This window comes from Phascolarctos cinereus, unplaced genomic scaffold, assembly GCF_003287225.1.
Source record: "Phascolarctos cinereus isolate Bilbo 61053 unplaced genomic scaffold, phaCin_HiC Scaffold_5;HRSCAF=322, whole genome shotgun sequence".
Taxonomy (NCBI): domain Eukaryota; kingdom Metazoa; phylum Chordata; class Mammalia; order Diprotodontia; family Phascolarctidae; genus Phascolarctos; species Phascolarctos cinereus.
The window spans coordinates 116025375-116049625 of NW_027555958.1; the positions used below are offsets into that span (position 1 = coordinate 116025375).

Below are 24251 nucleotides of genomic sequence, written 5' to 3' on the forward strand. Positions count from 1 at the left end.
CAGGCTGAAATCAGACTGAAAAAGGACTTTAAATGCCAAAGAGGGGGATTTGTTCTTTATTCTAGAAACATATGAAGCTACTGAAGCTTCTTAAGCAAGGAAGTGACATGGTCAGACCTGCACTTTAGGAACATCAATCATGCAACGGTGTGAAGAATGGATTAGAGAGATATGCAATCAAAGACTAGCTGTATCAGCAATTATTGAACATTTTAACATTAGAGGTCATTTAAGTAAATGCATGTACATTTTTGCAGATGATACAATTTAGAGAAATAACCCTTACTCAGGTTTGCATAGCACTTTAAGATAGTAAAAGCACTTTCCTCACAACAATCCAGTTAGGTTAAGTGTTACTGACCTCATTTTACATTGGAGGAAACTGAGACTCCTAAAAGTTGTCTAAAGTCAGAACTATTTCTAGGTTGGAGCTGGGGCCCAAATCCAGGTCTTCCAACTCCAAAAAGAACAGCAATTTTTTTTTTCCATACGCTGCTCCTTTCCACATACTACAATGACTAATTATTAATTATGTAAGCAATCCCTGAATGTCTCACAATAGAAAATCTATTCCAAGTCTAATAAAAATGTTTCCATGCTTAGGACACTACATTATTTCCTATGTTACTATGTTACATGTTACTATGTTACAGCACTGTGCTCTAACAATGATCCACTAGAAATTGGCATCCTTTTTTTACATGCTATTGCAGAATTATGAAGGAAAGCTGTAAAGCTGGAGTTCTGTGACACTTTACCAGACTGTCAAAATATTAACAATATTTTTAATCACCACCACTACAGGTATTTTCTCTGAGGGCATATTAGAATACCAATAATAAAGGAAAGAAGAGGTTACTGGGGCAGGGAACCTGCAGCCGCAAGGCTACACGTGGCCATCTAGGTCCTCAAGTGCTGCCTTTTGACTGAATTCAAACTTCACAGAACAAATCCCCTTAATAAAAGGATTTGTTCTGTAAAATTTGGACTCAGTCAAAAGGCCGAACCTAAGGACCTACAAGGCCACATGTGTCCTCGAGGCCATAGATTCCCCACCCCTGGATGGGTTAGCCCATCATGAAGGAAATACACAATAGATAAAATTACAAACCAGGACAAGAAACTCTGCCTATTCCATGTTTTTTGTTTGTTTTTGCTTTGTTTTGGTTGTTTCAAGACTTACAAGTAAATGGTATCAATTACATCATAAAGAAAGTGTTTCAATTCTTACATTTTTCAAGCCATATGTATCTCTCCCTCTCCTCCCCACCCATTTTCTCCATAAGCAACTTGATACCACATACCCAGGAACAAAATAAGACTAATTAATTAAGCTAGCATGAGAAGGAAAAGGAAGAGAAATCACAAACCATACCGGAAACACATCTTGAGAACTGAGAAACCCTGAATACCCGAATGAAAAGCCCTCCAGGGTGAAAAAATTAGCTGACCCAAAATAAAGCTACTCTAGCTGTCAGCATTTCTAGTCTTCAGTACAGTAGGGGAAAGGGTCTCTCTGGTTGTCTCCACTTTTCTTAAAATAATAATAATAATAATAAAGTGGAAGAAACCATTAAGCCTCAGAAGCTGTCAATTATCTCTGAGCCACACTCACTCACCAGGAGGTATCATACTTAAATTTTGCACAGTATTTATTCCTTGCTATATATGTCATACAGGCTTCAGTCCCTTGGTCCGCCCCCACCCCACCCCCCTTCCTCATCTCTCACTGCATGTGTGTGTGTGTGTGTGTGTGTGTGTGTGTGTGTGTGTGTGTGTCCATGTGTCTCTCTCTTTCCCTCTCTCTCTCTCTCCAGCAGGAACAGGGGTGAGTGTACTGCTCTGGTTCCTGCCCTGACTTATGCTGGTTCGTTTGGGTTTTTTTTGTTTTGTTTTGTTTTGTTTTTTAACTACCTCCTTCCTCTGGCTCTCTCTTCCTCTCTTTTCTTAGTTCCTCGCCTACTGGTAAGTTCAACAAACACTTTTTCAAGCAACCTTAAAAGTTGTGAGGTTGGGGTTGGGGGGGAGGTGTGCTTTGCCCAAACCGCTCAACTTGGAAATTGACAGTGAACTGCTGAAACCCTTTCCATTGTTTCATTTGTGCTTAATAATATGCTCCTCAGTAAGGCATGGGAAGGGGGCGGGGGTCTTTTAATCTTCTGCCAAAAATTAGTCAAGATAATAGAGTTTATACAAGAGAAAGTTTTGTAATACTCCCTTTTTTTTTGGCCACCAGCAATTAATCAGAAGATCAATATTTGCTAAGAAAGAGATAATCAAAAAAAACACAGAAGTTTTCCTAAACCAGGCTTCTCCTGCCGTTGTCAGGCTACTTTTAGGAAATGAGGGTCCCTGAGTGTTCAGTGACTCATTATTCCTATTTAAAAACAAATATAATGTGAAAATCCAGAGGGCTTACAATAGATTTACTGTATGGAATTAGAGCAATCTTTACACCTGAAAAGTACAGGGTGAATTTATATACAAGTTTAATTGGCCCAAATCCAGACCCTGTGTGCACAGGCTACTATTTATATTTATTATTTGTAGAATCTGAGTAAATGTGGGTCTGATTTCAACCAAAGAGGACCTCTTTAAAGTACACAGATATGTATATGAGTATTTACCTAATCATTTTAAATGTACATATTCCAACTTGTTAATTCTTCCCATTTGGAATTTAATTTTTAAAAATAATGTTCTCCTTCCAACGTTTCCAAGGATGAAGTGTTAACTAAATACCAAACCTCCTTTTAGAAGAGCTTAAAATAACTTCTGGCTGGACAGAGGGTGCCATGTGTCTTTCTGCTTGGTGGTGTGGGGGAGAGGCAGAAGCTATACATAGACAGACATGTGTACCTCATGGGGATCAAATTTAAAATGCCTGTGATTAAGAAGGTGAAGAGGTGCTTTATAAAATTGATTGAGAGAAGCCTGGCTAGATAGAAATGGTATAAAGAAAGGTGAATTTATTTTTTGTCAGTATTTAGCTGATGCTGACAGGTTGCATTGTTAAACTTTGCCTTGGAGGGAGGAGGAGAGAGGGACCTGTCTACACTAAAGAAAATTTTCTGGTTTTTTGTTAAAATCTGGGCATTGAATATACTGGTGAGAGAAAGGGTAAGAGATCTTACATCTATCTCATATGGCACCTATACTTATATTATTTCACTCAACATATTATCATTAGCAAAAACACTAAAAGCCTAAAATAGGGCCTCTTTTTGTAAGAGAGTAACCAACTTTATTGTTAAAGATAAATGGATCACTAGGTATTGACAGAACTGATGTCAACAGGAGCCTAAACGCTGGCTTAGGTTAAAGTTACTACAATTTAATAAAGTATATATGACAAGTGCCAGATCTATTTAATTTGCAGTACTTGACAGAACACAGGCTGAGAAATATCACATACTCCAAGACTTACCAGGACTGATCTTTGCCCAATAATTCAAATAATAATGAGTCAACATTTATATAAAACTTTGTAAGTTATAAAGTTCTTTTACATCATTTGATCCCCATATTAACTTTATAAGGTCAGTCTTTATTATTATTAATAATTATCATTATTATTATTATAAGTTATTATTAATCCCTTTTTGCAGGTTCAGAAACTGAGACTCAGAGAGGTTAAATGACTTTCCTCGGGTTGTACAGTTAGTAAATATCAGAAGCAAAAAGCCAGGACTTGAGTTTTCTGTCAGGAATAGAATTTGAATCACTTCTGACTGCAAATTCAGAGTTTTTTCCTTTAAACCACTGTGCTCTCAGGTTTCTAGCTTTTGGATAGAATGTAAAATAACAAATATCATTGTCTCTAAAAGTAGACTTAAATTGAGGATTCCAACTTGTTTCCAAAAGAGCATGATGGGTAATTCTCCTTGTTCTTCATAGTAAAGCAAGTTCTTTAAAACAATATTTAATGCAACTATTAATTAGTATCATAGAATCTATCACCTTACTTGATATTCACTCAAATGCATCCATAGTAACATCAGTGTGGATATTCCTTCCAATGATGCAAATGACAAATCACCTATGCCCACTCATCTTATATAATGCTTGACCATGTTCTATCCAAAGCTTGCTACTGGGGGAGTATTCCCACTGTGCTTTAAAAAAAAAAACAACTTCACTTTCTCCTCATATCATAAGAATATCAATGAAGCACAGAGGGTGCCAGTTATCTCTTGATCTCACCATGTAACCAGCACATCCCTCTTCTTTGTAGCTTTTTATGTCCTGTGTTACAACCTGGCACACACACACATATGCGTATATACATACATATCCATGTGTCTCTCCATTGTTTTTCTGAGTGATGCTCAATTTTAAATCTTCAGATACTACAATGTTCTATGGCTTGCCGCCATGTAACCTGGGTAGAATATTGGTATTGAAAAAACAGTGCTAAGTTTCTGGGAAAAGTTTTAGGGTACTTAACAGAGCATCACAGTTTCCTAAAGAAGATTCAGCCAATTCTCCTCCTATTTAATTCTAATCCCAACTTCTTGTTCATTTATTCTGGCTATCCAAGATGTAAAGACAGACAAACAGAGACACTGGTGGATGAGTTCTACAATTTATCCATCTAACTATGTCATGCTCAAAAATTCAAATGCATGGGTGGTCTCATCAATCTGAAAGTCCCCTCCAATAATACAGATCTTTATCCAACCATGTCTTCCCAACCCATGTGTGACTCTTACCTATATTTTCCCAAAAGTCCGATGTTCTGCAGGCCTTCTTTACTTCCTCCCAACATTTTACGGTGCCCATGGAATGATTTGGATGTCCACTTGTCATATCTGAATCTTGTCAAGCAACCAACCTATCTTCTCTTTCTATCATAAAAGTCCTTTATCACTTCCTTCACTCCTATTCTTTTTCATAGTTTCCTATTGGTTATAAATTGTAGCCTGCACATGGTAACCATGTGCTTCTCCATTGCTTTCTATGAGAGTCACATCTTTAGCTCTTTGTAGGTAACGGTGTCCCATGTCTTACTGCTGTAGCCAGTAAAATGTTAGTATTGAAAAAAATGATGCTTTATTTTCATGGGAGACTCAAAGTCAGTTAAAAAGCTCTGTAGTTTCCAAAAGCAATTCAGCTTTCTCTCCTCCTCCACTTTGACATTCTGGGCCCAGCTTGTCCATTCACACTCTCTATCCCAGATATATTACATATATATATATATACACACACACACATATATATGTATATATACACATATATATGTATTTATGTAGTTATGTGTACATGTACATGTGTATACATTTATGTATAAATTGCATGTATATGTACATGTGTGCACACAAATAGATATCGATGTACACACACACACACACACACACACACACACACTGTTGGTTGAGCTCTGCAAGGTATCCATTGAAATGCATGTTGAAATCTGTGCAATAAATTTTCTTCATTTGCTTGCACTTTCCTGCACTGAGGAATAGGCCAAACTTTTTAAGCCATTACAGATTTCTTCCAGGAGTCTCTGCAGTGTTATGGGACATGATAATCATCACAATGTCATCTGCAGAAAGAAGTGTCTGGAAGACCACATCATCCACAAGGAATCTCTGTCCCCAGAGCTCTGTGCTCAGTCTCTGCCATCACAGGGGTGACTACCCTTGGAGAGCACATAGCTTCTGTTTTATGCTTCAATTGATGTTTGTTATTATTGTAGATGTGTTCTCCTATAGAATATTTCTTATAATAACCTACTAGTTCTCTGTCTCATTAAGAATGCCCTTGCTTATGATTCTCAAAAAGTTTTTATGTAGATGGAGAAGTAACCACATAGGGCAGCAGATGTTGATGTCCTGTTGCTCACCTTGGTGAGAGGTAGTGCATTGAGAAGTTTGGAGATTTTTTTCCCCTTATGGTGGTACTTTCTCTTCTGTCAGATACTTTGTGACTCAATCATATTCCCACAATTTTGCCCCCTCCAACACAGATCTTCTCCTTGTACACTTGGTCTAACCTACCTGCTTTTTCTGTCTTTGTTCTCTTTAATGCCACTTCTGTCTCCTTTATAAGCATATGCAGGGCCATGACATTAGAGTCCAGATGTGATGGCTCTATTGTCTTTGGTGATGAAAAAAGTTCTATACATAGTGTACAAATCCTTTCAGATCGTTTCCGTTTTTTTTAATATTTGTTGTCCTCCATCCAATTCCTCTCTTGGTAGGATTTTGTTTAATTGTGTCTCCCATGAAGTTTCTTTAAACTGGTTTTACCCTCCAGTGCTTCTTTCTGTGTTATGAGATAGTTCTGTTCATCATCTCACATTATCCTGTTATGTAAGACCTTACAAATGAGTTTGTATTGTAAAAAGGTGTTACTTATGGCTGCCATTGATCTCCACTTTGTAATTAAGTCAAGTGTTTCTGCCTAACATGCTTTTTAGGCACTTTTGACCTTCTTGTTATGGCAATTGATTTATATTGGCTAAACTTCTATGTGAAATCATTGTAATCTGTCAATTGTAATCCTTTGAATCAATAACCTTTCAAACATTTATGAAGTGTCTACTATGTGTGAGATACTGTGCTAAGTGTTGGAGATTTAAAAAGAGGCAAAAGGTGGTCCCTGAACTCAAGGAGCTTACAACCTAATTTCTTCCAATCATATTTATGATCAATATCTTGATTAAATGGGTTGAGGTTTTTGTTGTTTTGATTGTATACAACATCTTTTTTCTTATTTTTATTCTTTCTTCTACTTTTGTATTAATTTTCATCTTTGTTTTAACAAATACGTGTTCTAACCACATACAGCCAGTTTCTTAAATAATAAATCCCACAGCCACACACAGTGGGTGTGCAAATGTTCTCTGCTGCTTCTGAGGCTGAGATTGGTGAGGTTGAGTTCAAGAGTCTTAAGCTGCTGTAGGGCCAAAGCCAGTCAAGTTTCCTCACTAGGTCTGGCAACAATATGGTAAGATCCAAGGCAGAGGGCCACCATACTTGTAAGGAAGAACAAATGGGCCCAGATCACAAAAGCAGGTTAAAGCTTCTATGCCTGTGAATAGCTGCTGCATTTTCAGTATGAGAGAGGGATTCTCAGTCTTAAAAAAAAAATGAATTCTACATCAATGATGAGTCATTTCTTTCTTTTACAGTATAGTAAATTTAATTTTTGTGATGTTATTCAGGATTCACCATGTCTAGGACATTGTAAAAAAAATTTAAAGAAAGTATTCATGATAATAGGCCTAAGGCTTCTTTGTAGCATAAAAATTTTTGGCTTCTCATATTTATTCCTGCTACATACCTTGTAATATGTTTCTCATTCTCCTCACCTATCCTCACCTTTGCACTGAGGTCATTAAGCACTGAAGTTTGTTTATTTGTTTGTTTGACTGGACCTGTGATTATATTGGTGTAGAGAACTCCCAAGAAGGAAACTCCTATCAATGCAGATCAGTACTCCCTTTGCAACTTACAGTCTTAGAAGGTTACCTGTAGCATTAAGAGTATAAGTGACTCGCCCAGAATCACAAAACTAGTATATGTCAAAGGCAAATATTGTGGTCTCTGAGACCAGTCATCTATATACTATGTCACACTTCCTCATCAAGGTATACGTAGATTTAAGTCAGAAGGTCCTCATTAAATAGTGCACAGAATTTCTCTCTTTGTCCTCTGCAACAGATGTTAGTATATAAGCAGCAAGTATTTTCTTGATGGTCTTTTGGTAAAAACTTTTGCAGTACAAGCTAACCAAATGTTTCCTGAAATTATGTTTCTTATTATCCTTAGTTCACAATAAAAGCAATTTCACTAACTCCTTTATTTGGCTCTCTAAGGAGAACCTGTGAGCCATCCTATTGGCTGAATTCCCTTCTTTGTTTGGTTTCATTTATAGCAAGAATAGCAGGATTGATATTAAGGTGTGTTCACTTGGTCGTTGAAAAAGACCTCACATTTAGCATATCAACAGCTAAGTTAAAGTTTATGCAGTCCAAAACTGTGTGATTCTTAGTGCCCTCTTTTCTACTACTCTACCAGAGAAGGGGGCTACATAAGCCCGAGGCTATTTTGTGTTTGGTTTTGTTTAGTGGGTTGCCATGGTGAATCACTAAGTGACCAGACTACTTACCTCTCCACACCTAGCTAGGATAGTCCTCTGAAAGCAGGCTCTGTCCTTTGCCAAGATTATACTTTAAGCCTTTCTAGCCTGGTTGAACTTGCCAGAGCTTGAGTTCTGCTGGCATAGACTTCAGAAACCAGGATCATTTCCACACCACAATGAGTCATTACAACAGGATTTTGTGAAGACTGTTCAGTGCAGAAATTCACTTTTATTTACAGCTATGACCCATACTGTAATTTGGCAAAAGACCTTCCTTACATATGAATGGTCTTGCATTGATCCAATTCCATATTTATCTGTTAGATTCAGAGTCTATCTGGTAATTTTTGTATAGTATCTGAAGGGCAGGAATCATGGCATAGTTGAAAGAGACCCAGATATGAAGTCAGAGGGCTTGTGATAAAACCTTAGCTCTGTTGTTTATTTACCCATGAAATCCTAGGTTAAGATCACTTCATTGCTATGGAGATAATTTTCTTCATCTATAGAATGAACGAGTTGAGCCAGATGATCTCAATGATCACTTCTGTCTCTAGATCCCAAGATAAACTGTGACCTGATAAGCCGCGTAGGCTACAGGAGTCCAGGATCGATTGGGTTGCCTTGGGATGAAGTGAAATCCTTGTCACTTGAAATCTTGATGACCGTGGGGTATTTTATAGAGGTGATCCTTGTTCAGATAGGAGCTCAGATATTGACCTTTCAAGTCAATCAGTCAACAAGCATTTATTAAGGGTCTATTATATGCCAAGCACTGTGTTAATTGTTGGGGACTCATAGGAAAGCAAAAAACAAAAAACAAAACAGTCCCTACTCTCAAGATACTCACAGTCTCATGGGGGAGATAACATGCAAATAGCTATGTACAAAAAGCTATATACAGGATAAATTGGAGATCAACAGAGGAAATGCACTAGCATTAAGAAGGATCTGGAAAGGCCTCTTGTAGAAGATCAGACTAGCTGACACTTGCAGGAAGCAAGGAAACTAAGACTAAGAGGGAGAGAATTCTGCCAGTGAAAATGCACAGTCAGGAGATGAAGTGTCTGGTTCAAGGAACAGTAAGGAGGACAGTGTCACTGGATAGCAGAATGCATGATGCAGTGGAAGGTATGAGAAGAATAGGAGGGGGTGAAGAGATGAGTTAGGAAGGGCTTTGAACGCCCAACAGAGGATCACCTGGAATTGATAAGTAGCCATTGTAATTTACTGAATAGGCAGATGACATGATCAGTCCAGAACTTCAAGATGATCATTTTGGCAGCTGAGTAGGGAATGGCCTGGATTGAGTACAGGCTATTCAGTGATCCAGGAGTGAGGTGATGAGATTCTTTACTACGGCGGTGGCAGTATTAGAGGAGAGAGCAATGTTACAAAGACAGAATTGAAAGGACTTCAAAACAGATTGGACATGGGAAGGGAAAGAGAGAGACAGAAAGAGAATGATATGAAAGTTGAGAATGACACCTTGGTTTTGAGCCTGGGAAACTAGAAAGATGGTGGTGGCTTCCATGGTAATAAAGTTAGGGAGGGAGGGCGCGTTAAGGGGGAAAGATGATAATTTTGGTTTTATACACATTGCATTGAAGATATCTATGAAGCATCCAGTTCAAGATGTCTAGTATGCAATTGGAGACATTCAAGACTGGAGGTTAGGAGAGAGGTTAGAGCTAGATAAGTAGATTTTTGAATCAGCAGGATAAAGATGATAATTAATTCTGTAATAGCTGATTAGATCCCTAAGTGAAATGGTATATAGAGTCCAGAACAAGTCCCTTTCAATTCAATAATTTTGGGATTCTGTTATGTGGTGCAGCTAGTTCAAGTCTGATTATATTTTAAAATATTGCTACATAATCCAATGAAAAGCTTTTTTTTCTTCTAATGATAGAGTGATAGACTTTTGGTCATCAAATCCTGAGCTCCAACCTTGCCTCAGACATATGAGCTTGTGCCAATTAATCTCTCTGAGCCTGTTTCTTTATTGTAGAATGAGAGAGTGGACTTGATAAGCTTTAAGGTTCCTTCTAGCTTTAAATCTGTGATCCTATGCTTATAAGTAGTCATACCACTAAAAATCAAGATGGATTGTTGTCTCAGCATACCAAAACTTAAGTATTATATTAAAAAATTGAATGAGTATTGCCTAGTTATGCCATGGAGCTTAATGCCCTCAATCATACAAGTGCCTCCTTTCCTCCATTCTCTTTGCAATAAGAAAAGCAAGAGCCTTAGAAAGAGTTCAGAGTTCAAAGGGACCTCATCGGCTCTGTAGTCCAATCTATATCTGAAAAAAGAATCCCTATTACAACATACCTGAAAAGTCATTATCCAGCCTTCCCTTGCAGGGTCCCAATGTGGGGGGGACCCACCATTTCCCAAGTTAATGCATTTCTCTTTGGGATAGCTTTAATTTTTAGGAATTTTTTTCCCAACATCAAACCTAAATTTCGATCTTTATAACTTCCACCCATTGTTCTTGATTCTGCTTTCTGGATCCAAACAGAACAGGTATAATTCTTCTTTCTCATGACAGCCTTTCAAATATTTGAAGGCTGTCTGGTCATGTCCTTCTTGAGTCTCCTTTTTTCTAGGCTAAATATTCCATTTCTACAACCAATTCTCTCAAGGAATGGACTTGAATCTCTTTGCTATCATGTTACCCAGAAATGAACACAGTATTTCAGATGACCGAGGCAGAGTACAATGAGACTGTCATTGGAAATTACGCTTTTCTAAGTTGTTGTTGTTGTTGTTGTTGCCATATCACATATTGGCTCATATTAAGAGCTTGTAGTACATAAAATAAGTTGTTATTTTATCCAAATACTTTCAAAACTGCTAGTTTTCCATGGCAAGGACACATGGGAACCAATTTGAACCAGCTCATATGAATAAACTGTTAATTTCAGTGGGAGCATAACATCTCAGAAATCAGCAAACACTACAAATCAGGACTTGGTTTATAGGTTTTGTTGATTGTCTAGAATTAAGGACATAGTGGAGAAAATGTTATTAATGCAGATTACATTTAGAAGTGTGTCATGGTTACTTTTTTTTCACAGAGAGGCAGTTGTTAAACATTAAGCCATTGTTAAACATTGGCCTCTGACCATGCCGCTCCCATTTTATACTTGTGAAATTGCTTTTCAGAGTCCAAAGACTTTACATTTGTCCCCATTACATTTTATCTTAATGGACTCATACTAGTATTCTAGCCTGTCTTTATCTTTTGACTCTGTCAACCAATTTGTTAGCCATCCTTTCCAGATTTATGTCATGTGCAAATTTGATAAACATGCCATCTATGCCTTTATCCAAGTCATTAATGAAAATGTCAAACAGCACAGGACAAAAAACAGATCTCAAGGTACACTGCTGGAGACCTGCCATTTTGATACTGAACCATTAATGACCATACTTTGAGTCTAGCCATTCAACCAGTTCTGAATCCATATAATTTTGTTATTTCATAGTCCACATCTCTCCATCTTCTCCACAACAATACTATGCTATTAACATAGCATATATGTTAGTATATATAGTAAATATTATTAACAGTACATTATTATCAAATGCTTTGCTAAAAGCTAGATGAACTATATTAATAACATTACTCTCATCTACCAGTCTAGTAACCATGTTTTAAAAAAAAAAAGGTACATCTGTCATGGCCTGTTCCTTTGTAATATACATAAATAGACATATATATAATTTATATTTTTTTACATTGCCAAGATTTCCCCCTATAGCTCTTCTTCCCCCACAAAAAAAGTCATTCCTTAATAACAGAATATAAAAAAGAAATAAGAAAAAGATGAAGAGAAAAAAATGAACAAAATCAATTTGTTGAAAAAAATTTGACATTATACGCAATATTTCATACTTGTAGACTGCTTCCCTCCCCCCACCTCTGCAAAGGAATAGGGCAGAAGCCTTTAGGATCTCTTCTCATAATATTCATTTTCAACTATTTTGTTACTCTTTCCATTCACATTGTCATAATAAATGTACATATTGTTTCCTTGGCTCTGCTTACTTCATGTTCCATCAGCTCACGTAAGTCTCTCCTTGCTTCTCTATATTCATCATATTATTCATTTCTGATACCATAGTAATACTCTATTATTATGCAGGACAACTTGTTTAGTTATTCTATGACTGATGGGCACCTCCCAGTTCCTTCAACTAATTCTTTCATGGAATGGACTTTAATCCCTTCACTATCCTGGTGCCTAGAAGCAAACAGATGGCCAGGGAAAAATATAGTAAGACCATCAGTTCTTTATTCTTGGAATTTATATTTTTCTTAAAATAGTCTGAGAGTAAATTTTGGTTTTTTTGGTTGCCATATCACATGTCGACTCATTGAGTTTGTAGCACACTAAAACTCCCAAATGTTTTTCTTAATACCCTTTAACCATCTCTCTCCCACAAAAAGTGCCACTATAAATATTTTAGTGGATATGAAGCCTTTCTTTTTGTAAGTGAATTCTTTGGGGTATATGTCTAGCAATGGAATCCCTGGGTCAGTAGTTATGGACACGTTAGCCATTTAATTTGTATAATTCCAAATTGCTGTCCAGAATGATTGTACTAATTCACTGATCCACCAAGATAGTATTGTGCTTGTCTTTGGACAACTCCTCCAACATTGACTCTTTCCATCTTTTGTCATCTCAGTACATGAGAGTTCAGAAAAAGAATGGCAGAGCCACACAGGGATAGCAGTTTAAAAATTTTACTACTCACAAAAGGAGGGAATGAATAAATGTGAACAGGGAGCAGCCTAAGTGTATGGCTCCCATTGCCTTCTGCCAGAGGCAACATAGCGGAATGGCATCCTGACATGGAGCCTTGCATTGATTTTCGTACTCTTGTGAAAAGCACATAGTCCCAGTAGGCTCAAACTTATATAGACTTTTATACAGAGTCAGTTGGCACCAATAGAAGACTGCCAGGTTATCCATAGAGGAAAATAACAGTATAATTAGGACCAGTGAAATGAGAGTATTTTCTAAATTGCCTAATAAGGAGTGAGGAATGAGAGAAAGGGATAGGTAACAACTCTAATTGTGCCATCCAGTGAGAGGTATTGGTGAGGAATGCCCAGTCTTGAGGTCATTACCCCTACCATACTTGCATCCCGGGGACTAGAACCATACCAGTCAAACTGGTTTTCACTGGTTCATAGTCATCTTTACCAATCTGCTGAGTGCGATGAGGAGAAACCTCAGAATTATTTTAATTTTTTTCTCTTATTATTAGTGATTTGGTTGTTAATAGTTTGCAGTTCTTCTTTTGAGAAGCATGAGTTGTTCTTGATGAATCCATGTTGTTTCTGTGCAATTACTCCTTCCCTTTATAGTTGTTTACCAACTATCTCTTTAATGATCTTTTCTGGGATTTTCCAGGTATCAACACTCAAGCTCATTGGCCTACAGTGGGCAGAATCTATTCTCTTCCTTTTTTGATAATGGAGACAACATTTAATCTTCTTTAATCCTGTATTACTATTCCCATTCTAGTCAATCTGTCAGATATTATTTATGGTGGGTGGTATTAGCTTTTTTACCATTAAATTATTATTTTGTTATTATTATTATTAGCTGTTTTATTATTCGATGTTTACTTGGGATGGTTGACTTGAGTTCACCAAGGGCAGATAGGTATTCTCTTATTAATTTCTTGTTGATCTTAGTTATCAACTCCCTATTAGCCATTTTTGTTCTGTCCTTTCCATTTCAAAGGTCCTTCTTCTTGGCAAAGAAAATGGAAGTAAAGTAAGAATTAAGCTTCTCTGCCCTCTCTCTGTTGCCAGTTATCAGTACCCTATCTACCTGAAGCTATGGTCTTATCCCTTCTTTGGCCATCCACTGTCCCCTAATACTGCTGAAAGAAGTACTTTTTGGAGTCCTGAAGCTTTGCCAGAAAGGTCTGAATTCATTGGTAGTCTTAGTATTCCAGATGTTATGTTTATAGTACCATACCATGGGCTTTTCTTTTCATCCTCTGTTGCCTGCCCAAAGTGCATGTCTTTTTAAAATCTAAATTAGAAGCTAAGTGTGTTGACATGTATCAGTAATCCCTGATACTAAGGAGACAGAGGCCAGTGGATCACTTGAGTTCAGGAATTCTTAGCTACAGTGGGTTAAAGCCTATCAGATGTCTACCCTGAATCTGGAACCCATCTAGTGACCCCTTGAGAGTATGTGGAAGGGGGTAGGATGTGTGTGTGGGGATTAGGCGGCCTAAAGAGGAGAGAACTGGCCCCTGAATATATCCGTCCTCCTTGCCTCCCCACCCCCAACTCATACCTCTTACTCAGAGAGCCATTTTCTGTAATAGGTATTAAGATGGGGTGGAGGAAGCAGGTCAACCAAATTAATCATGTATCAGCCAAGTTTGACAGTATATGCAATGTTGCCTACTTCTAGACTCCTACATTTTCAAAGAAGCGAGGGAGTCATTTCTGCCTTTCTTCATTATGCTAGGGTCAATTATATCATTAGTTGCATAACCATAACAGAAAAATAAGTTTTTGTCACAGGGTACTAACATAGGGACAGTCCTCCTTATCTTTTGGGTACTGCTTCTTTCTCCCAACAGTAATCATGAGACACAAAACAGAGACCTAGGATCCAGTCTCCATAGCACCACTCACAGGAATGCCACCTTCTCCTCCCCATTTCCTTAACTACAAAAAAAAAAAACCCTTAGGCAAAAGGGTTAGAGTTCTCCCTCTTAGTGTGACTGCACCTGTACTAGGACTGTCCTTTGCATCTCAATCTTCTGCAACCACTACCCTAACCCCCACTTCCCACTCTGCTCCTCCATGCATTTGTCAAAAGTGAAAATCTGATTAGAGGGTAATTCATCCATAAACAAAAGAGCAGTCTGTACCTCAGGAGAGGTCCCTTTTGAGTTCCTGCTGCTGAAAAAGTCAACACCCTTTGTCCATCCTGTTGACAGGCCTCTCCTTAGTGACATAAGTTTATTACCAGGCACAAACTCAGAGCCCTTCCAAGTTCATAGAAACTACCAGAGTTTCACTCCATTAACATTCCCTTCAAGTACCTAGGGCCAGTACCTCCATGAACTAATGAAGTATTGAAGGAGAATGCCCACAAAAGTGTAACTGCCCTTCATTTTCTTGAAACACACCATGACATGCATTTATACCTCTATCCTCTCCCATTACCTGTTAATAAATTTAGAAACTGATAGAACTGGAAAGGATCTTGTAGGTCATCTAGTTCAAATTCCTCATTTTACAGATAAAAAAACAAACTCACAGAGATTAAAGCAACTTAGCCAAAGTTACATGGTTACCAACTGACAAAGCCAGAACTTGAACCCAGGACTTCTGACTTTATGTCTAGTGTATTCATCATACCAAATGATCTTCCACTCAGCTCAATAAAAGTTTCCTTCCACTACTAAGTTTGGTGACAACTTTGAAAGTACCTAAGGCTCCACATTTTCATTTTAACACACAAAGATTACCTTGTGCAAGAGAATTACTCTGAAACTGAAGACAGAGAATCACTTCTCAGTTTCTTTTGCATCCAGGCCATGCCCAGTACCCATAGGCATCCCTCAGGTTCTGCCCTGGGCTCTCTTTTCTCCTCTCTCTATATTACCTCATTCAATGATCTCATCAGCTCCCACAAATTAAATTGCCATCTCTGCATTGATGATACTCAAATCTACCAATCTTGCCCCAACCCTCAGCTGAAGTTCAATCTCACACCTTCTCATACCTTTCAGTTATGTCAAACTGGATGTTCAGTGGACATCTGAAACATAGCCAAAACTGAATTCATTATCTTTCCCATCAAACCCTATCTCCTTTCTACCTTCCCTGTTACTTTAGAGAGCAATACCATCTTCCCAGTCTCTCAGGTTGAGCACTAGAAGTCATTCCCCACTCCTCACTATCTCTTATTCCCCACCTCCATCTAATCTGTTGCCAAGGCCTGCCACCTTTGCAACATCTCCTGAATAAATCCCCTTCTCTCCTCTAACACTACCACCACTCTGCCGGAAGTCTCTCCACTCATCCTCCCTTCAGCCAGTAAAGTGATTTTTCTAATGTGCAAGTCAGATCATGTCGCATTCTCTTCATCTCCAAAAACTACACAAACTCTAGTGGCCAGGATCAAATAGAAAATCCTCTGTTTGGCATTCAAAGCCCTTTGTAATCTAGCCCCCTCTTACTTTGCCAGTCTTCTTATACCTTACTCCCTGACACATACTCTGACCTAGTTACACTGACCTCTTGGCTGTACCACAAACAAGACACTCCACCTCTTAGCTCTAGACATTTTCTCTGTCTGTTCCCATACCTAGAACATTCTTCTTCATCAAGTCTGTCTACTGGCTTCCTTGGCTTCCTTGAAGTTCCAACTAAAACCCCATCTTTGACAGAAAGCTTTTCCCAATCCCTCTTAATTCTAATGCCTTCCCTCTTTTAAGTATTTGCTATTCATCTTGTATACAGCTAACTTATATATGTTTTTTAAATTGTTGTCTCCCCCGTGAGATTGTGAGTTCCTTGAAGGCAGGAGTTTTTTACCTCTTTTTTGTATCCCCACCTCTTAGCACAGTGTCTGGCACATATTAGACACTTAAATAAATTGATTAATTAATTGATCCTAAATTTACTGTCTCCTTTGGGGACAGGTGGATTTCAAAACATGTTCCCATACTTCCACTAATGTACATCATCCCTTTCCTCTAAAAGACTCCTTCACATTAAACATCCTCCCATATTTTTTATGACCTTTGGATTTTACTGTATACCATAATTTTGATCCTTAACTTTCTTCCTTGCCCTCATTTCAAGTCCACCTTAAAGCCTGCCTGCTGTAAGACTCCTCTCCAGATTGTGTGTACGTGGAGGAGAAGGAAGGGAGAACAGGGAACTGCTGCCCCAACTCCAAAACAAAACAAAACAAAACCCAGGACTAATATGATACAATTTGATACATATAATATTATATATACATATAATATACATATAACATAGAACATGTGATATACATATAATACATACACATATACTATACATATAATATAGACATATATACATGCAATATGCATATAATATGTACATCTGTACATATTATATACATAGAATATAATGCACATATGATATACATATAATATAATTTTATATATATATGTATATATATATGTATATATATATATATATATATATATATATAGGAACTGCTGCCCTGACTCCAAAAAAAAAACAAACCCCCAAACCCAGGACTAATATGATACAATTTGATACATATATTATATATAATATACATATAATATAATGATATATAATATAATGATACATATAATATTATATATATGATGCAATTTGATACATTTAGACCCCAAAAATTGTCCTTGCAGCATTTGTTTTTACATTTTTTAATTTTTTAATTTTTTTTGGCTTTTAGGCAATTGGGGTTAAGTGACTTGCCCAGGGTCACACAGCTAGTAAGTGTCAAGTGTTTGGTCTGAGTCCGGATTTAAACTCAGGTCCTCCTGAGTTCAGGACCGGTGCTCTATCCACTGTGCCACCTAGCTGCCCCTGTTTTTACATTTTAGAACATTGCTACTGTTTGAAAATGATCACATTTGCAGGGATGTGCTAGTAGATGTTTAATGAGTGGCTCTGGGAAAAAAAAAGTATGAACACTCTTCTAAGTTTAATATGTATTATTAACATTTTCTCCATCAGTTTCTTAACTATAGAAATCAACAAAACAATAAATCAATCCTTGATCTGTAGCATTTATACATTTCCAAGGTGGAAATGCTCACACTAAAAATTTAACAATTGGCTCTGGCAAACTGTACAAGCTGGCTCCAACACACCCTTGAGTGGCCAAAGCTACAATATTTTCATATAAAATTTTTGCTTCATCTCTTCCTTCAACTTTTGTGTTGGAGCAAAATATGGCAAAACCTATCTTTTTTTATTATTGATTTTAATTCCAGTTAGAACAATTAAATCATGGAATTTTAGAGTCAGAAGGATTCTTAGGCAATCGAAGGAAATACTCTCTGTGAAAGGGATTCCTGCAGATAAAATACACTTTATGTAACCTACTATTGTTTAGTTCAACCCTTTTGATTTATGTATGTAAACAGAGGCTCAGAGAGGATAGATTAATGACCTGTCCAAGGCCAAACAGTTAGTGTTAGACGTAGGACTAGGACTCAGGTTTTCTGACCCACCTAGAGCTCTTTCTACTGTGCCATACGTGGCTATTTTGATTGGTCCTTATGTCTAACTCTGAGATTTTATTATTCTATTTCTAAATATGATACTTTCCAAATAATGATCACTTAAAATTACAGGCAAGAAGAAGGCTGCCTCATATAAATTATTTTAGTTTCAAATTTGTTTTTTATGTTTAATATTACAATTGAGAAAATTCCTCAATTGTAATTGCAATATTAATAAAATTTATACAATATGAAAAATACACAATGGGGGGTTGGTATTTACAGAGCTGTTCTCTTCCCATTCTCCTCCTTTAAGCTGTACTAGATAAGAAAGTGGGAACCCTAAAGTAAAACTGCTCAGACTTATCCACCCTGAGTCAAATGTCAGTGTGAGCACAGGAAAAAATAGATTGTAATTATGCTTAAAGGAGGATGGGGGAAGAGAAGGGAGCGTGGAAACCCTATGTTGATAGAATGCCTTTAAAAGGAGAAATGGTTTTGAAAAGCATTCTTTCCATTCCAATTCTAATAACAGAAGTTTATGAATGTGAGTTCTGTTTAGACAATAGGCTTGTAATAACCATCTGTTTTGGATATGTGTGATAAATCCATTCAAAATCAGCATTGCTCTATCCCATTCATGTACAATTGGGAGAATGACATTAAACCTCATTATGTTTGACACCAGATACTAGACCAAGCATGGAGAGTAACCAGCACACAGATCTGTCTGCCGAACAACAGCCACCCCCTTCTGCAGAGAGCAACACTTTGTTGTTACCTCATCAGAATGGCCTGGACAAACAAACAGAGCAGAATCCAGAGCCCAAGTCTCAGATACCTGAGAAAGAAGCAAGTGCTGACCCTGAAAACATGGGGAGTGATATTTCCGAAGAGCTCAATCGGCAGCTGGAAGACATTATAAAGACCTATGGGTCTGCCTCCAGCCTCGTGGGGAAAGAGAGCAGTATGAGAGATAAGGAGAAGTCTGAGAAGGCAGAATCCTTCAACCATGAGGAAGGGGAATATGAAGATGCAAATGATGACAGCGAAAAAGAACCAATAGCTGCTGGAGAAGCCCCCATATCTGCAGTCAGGGAGCCTTTCAGCAACAAGGAACAAAAACTGGAAAAGAAAATCCTAAAAGGACTAGGCAAGTAATGATATAATTAACATGGGTCCTTTCTTTAACTCATTTCTATTCATGAGCAATAATAACAACAACTAACATTTATATAGCACTTTAAGATTTTGCAAAGCACTTTACATATATTGTCCCATTATCCACATAACAACCTTGAGAGGTAGTTACTACTATTATCCTCATTTTTCAAATGAAGAACATAAGTCTGAGAGAGGTTAGGTGACTTGCCCAGGGTCACACAGCTAGTAAATGTCCAAGATAAGAATTTAACTCAGTTTTTATTGAATCCAAGTCCAGTGCTCTTTCCACTATACCATTTCTTCTTTGGGTCCTCACGAAGTCGCACAATCAATTATAGACATGACTTACCCTAGGTAATGCCACTGTATAGAAATTTGTATGTACACCAAAAATTCAATCCATTTCAACAAACATTAGCATCTACCATGAATGGGCAATGCCTTAAGCTGGGTCCTGGGGATATAAAGGTAAAAGCAAGATAGTCCCTGCCCTCAAGGAGTTTACATACTATGGGTGGTGGGAGGGAGGTGGAAGAGATACAATATGAACAGAAATACGCAAATACAAAGTATAGAAAAATTAATTGTGTAAAATAATTTTAGGAGGTAGAGAGTGCTGATAAGTAGAGATATCAGAAAAGACTTCACAAAGGAGACTGTGGGCTTTGATGGAACAAAGCTATCCTATGAGAAAGAAGTAAAGAAGGATTTTATTCAAGACATTCAAAATATGGTCATGGAAGTGAAGAGTGGAAGGGCAGGAATGGTGTGTACAGGAAACAACTAAAAGGCCAATCTGACTAGAACAGAGATTAAGGAAAGGGAAGTAATATGAAACAGGACTGAAAAGGTAGAAAGGATACATAACGTAAGACTTTGAATGTCAAGCTAAGGAGTTTGTGTTTTATTCTAGAGGCAATCAAGAGCCACTAAGGGTTTTTGAGTATGGAGGATAGGTGGCACGGTCAGACCTGTGTTTTACAAATGTCAATTTAACCGATATTAGAGGATATATTGGACAGAGAAGAGTCTGGAGGTAGGAAGAACAATTAGGAGGCCATTGCAGTATTCCAGGTAAGAGGTGATAAAGGCCTGGACTAGAAGAGAGGAGAGACTATGTGAGCAGAGAGCAGGGAGTGGAAATAAGACATGTCATAGAGGCAGAATTAGATATGTGGAATAAGGGAATAAGAAGAGTCAGCGATAACCCTGAGATTTGAAACCTGAGTGATTTGGAAGCATGGTGATGCTCTCAGCAGAAACAGACGAAGATCGATGTGAGAAGTCAGTGTATTCTGGTGGAAAGAGTACTACATTTGAAGTCAGAACTTGAGGTCAAATCTTGGTTCCACTGCTTACTATAACTTCTGTAAACTTAGATCAGTCATTTGCCCTCTCTGGGTCTTATTTTTCTCATCAGTCAAATAAATGAGTTGAACTATATGGTGTCTGAAGTATTCTTTCAACTCTAAGTCCCATGATCCAGTTTGGAAAAGATTTGTAGGTGGAGCTCAGATTTAAACTAGGTCCTGAAAAGGGAATAGGATTGAATTAGGAGATTAGGATGGGGTGGGGAGAGGTGACATTCCAGGCAAGATTCAGTAAAGGCCCAGAGGCAAGAACTCACCTGGTATATTTGAGGAACGGAAAGGTTCATAATGAGGATGGAGCTGATAAACTTTTATCCACATGGAGGACCTTGCGAAGGAGTTTTAATTTCATGGGCAATGTTTCATGCTGGGAGTTTCTGAGCCGGGAAATGATCTGATAATAATAATGTTTTAAGAAGATTAATTTGGCAATAATAAGGAATAGATAAGTAGTCTATAAATTCCTTGAGGTCAAGGACCGATTGTAGGGTCTTGCTTAATCAAAGACTGTTGAATGACTGACTGCCTAACAAAATGATTATAATAGAGATGCTAAGGGGGAAATGCCAACTGTCCCCAGTTCTCTCCAAAACATAAAATAAGCCTTCGCTTGACTATGAGGTTCCTTCTTCTACAAAATCAGTTTGTAGACTATTATAATAATCTATACATGTGGTAAATACAGGGAACAAAAGCAAAATTGATCATTTGTAGGAAAAAATTATGTTCCCATGCATTCATTTACAATAATACCAATGGAGAAAGGGAGCTTAATCATACAATTATTAATTTTTAAAGTGTACATTTCAAACATAATTATCTTGTAATTGATTTTGGCATTTTGAAAAATGGAACATAGAGACAGCAGAATACAATTGGGTGACAGAATATAATTTTACTTTATGAAGTGACTAATCCTGTCATTCAATAGCAGCCCCAAAGAACACTAAATGTTAGCTTTCAATCAATTAGAATGCAAAAAAATTTTTTTTTCTATGTAGGTAAAACAAGCAGAAAAACTTTAGGATCAGAAAGGATGGCCCAAAGAAGAAATAGGAGGTTGGGATGCCCTGAATCTATTAACTTTTCAACAAATAATAGTGACAAGGCAAACTCTAATCTGATAGCTTCATTTTGTTTATTGATCCATTGGAATCCAAGAGCAGAATGTATTAGATAAGTTGAAAAGTAATTCTACACTGTCATGGAACATCACCATGAGATCCTAAACAACACTACAGTTGACAGCTTAAGAAAGGCTAAATAATTTATTAATGTACCCGTGCCTCAGCACAGTTGATCCATGCCATGTAAGAGATTAGGATTAAAATAATTGAGATGAGACCTAAAAAAAAAATATTCCAACAGATTCAAAAATTCAAGGTTAAATTCAAGATCCTTTTTGTGTAATTGGCAGAGATTCAAAAATCACTCTAGCATTTGGTCATCCCAAGAAAGCTTTCGCAGCTGCTTTCTCCTTTCTCCCCCACTCTCTATGCAAACCAGAATAGTAAGGGCTTTCCTATCTATGCCTGACATTTTCAAAAGGACCTAGCAGTACTAGAGACCATTAACAAAACTTTAGCCTAGAAGAATGACTTCAGCAATCCCTGATTTAGGAAACTCGAACTTTGGTCTCCAAATTTGATTATGTTTATTTTTGCATATGAAAGTTGCAAAGATATGTGGTGGGAGTGGGGAAAAGGGAGAAGGTGGAAGAGAAAGGGAAAGAACAATGGCTGGCTCTTAGTGTGGTTATTTCTTCTTTCTGTTCATTTTTATTGTTTATCTTTACCGAAGCCTTCCAATTTCCGAATTGCCAGAGTGATTTACAAGAAGAAAACCCATCTAGCTCCAGTTTGCCACAAGTCACAAGGCATATGGATTTGGTTATATGTGATCTTTTAAGAAAGGTGTTGTGAGTGGGGAAAACTTGGGTTTAAATCAGTCCCTTAGTATCCATGACCACAGCAACTGAGTTACTTAAAGTTCTAAGCCTCCGTTTCATCTTCAGTATCACTAATACTTGGGACTCAAATCCATAAATATATGTAAAGTACTTTGTAAGCTTTAAAGCAGATAGTTTAACTACACTTCTTTCACCCCCAAACTCCCTTTAGACTTGCAAATAAGTATTTACTTATTTATCTACTACTTTCTGAACCTACTATTTGTTCCTGGCAGACAGACTCCCTGGGGGATGGAGAAGCATAATAATAAAAATAAAAGCTCACATTTGCAAAGAGCTGTTAAGGTTTGCAAAGCACTTTCCTCACTATAATCTCAGGACGTTGGCTTTTTAGGTGTTATTATCTCCATCTGAAAGATGCGGAAACTGAGGCTTGGAGTAGTAAAGGGACTAGCCTGGGGTCACACCAGGATATGTCTGAGTCACTATTACAACCTAAGTACCTCTTGACTCTAAGCACAAGACAAAAGTTCCTGCCCTCAAAAAGCTTTCAGTTTTGCTGGAAAAACAAGACTAAGATACAAAACGACAGTGAGCAACATAAGCAGTACATAAATTTCACAATATGTACTATAAGCCCTCTAGGTGATGAGAGAGAGAGACACACACAGAGAGAGACAGAGACAGAGACAGAGAGAGACCAATGAAGCCTGAGCTGGAGTAGTCAAGAAAATTTTTTATGGGGGAGTCAGGTCTTGAGCCATCCAGAACAGTCTTGCTGTTTCTCCCCACCCCTTCAAGAAATCATATTTATTCTCTCCTCTGTTCTGGCAATAGAGTGGGCAATATTGTAGTATCTTGATCTCAAATAGCATGCTGCTTCTTTTATTCTACTTCTTTTTCTTTTAATAAAAAGGGCATTTTTGTTTGTTTCTTTTCTCCCCTCCCCCCTTCTCAAAACTAGACTTTTCAAGATTTTTAATTAATTTTTTCTTTGCAGTTCCAAACACTTAATTACCAAACACAACAAACATTTACACGATCACTCTTTTTCCTACTCATGTAACCTAACAAGGAATCCCAAAGTTACTTCTTTAGCTAAATTTAGGGCCAAAGCATATGGTTTGGTGAAATAAGAAGAATTCTAGACAGGAAGTAAGAAGACCTAAATTTTTTTAGTCCTGGCTCTATCTATTAGCTGTGTGATCCTGAACAAGTCCCTTCTTTCTGGACCTTTGTTTCCTTATCCATAAAATGAGGCAGTTAGAGAAGATTGTCTCCAAAATTCTCTCAAAAAATTCATTGGATAGTAGAATAAAGAATTTTATATAGGCACTGTGGGATAGTGGATAGAGAATTGGCTTCAGATTCAAGAAAACCTGAGTTTTCCTCTGACATCTATTGGGGTATAACCCCTGGAAAAGTCATTTAATTTCTTAGTGCCCCACTTAATGGGTTTTCTT

At 37.5% G+C, this 24251-nt stretch overlaps 1 protein-coding gene across 2 annotated transcripts in view; it reads left to right on the forward strand.

Moving 5' to 3' along the window:
• The first annotated feature begins 1768 nt into the window (after positions 1–1768).
• The window catches only part of TXLNB (taxilin beta), a 72583-nt gene continuing 50100 nt past the window's right edge, over positions 1769–24251 (forward strand). For both annotated transcript variants that reach the window (XM_020973744.2, XM_020973745.2), the window contains exons 1-2: positions 1769–1965; positions 19034–19498. In XM_020973744.2, the coding sequence (XP_020829403.1) occupies positions 19048–19498 (451 nt within the window). In that variant the 5' untranslated portion in view covers positions 1769–1965; positions 19034–19047. The remainder of the gene's footprint in view (positions 1966–19033; positions 19499–24251) is intronic.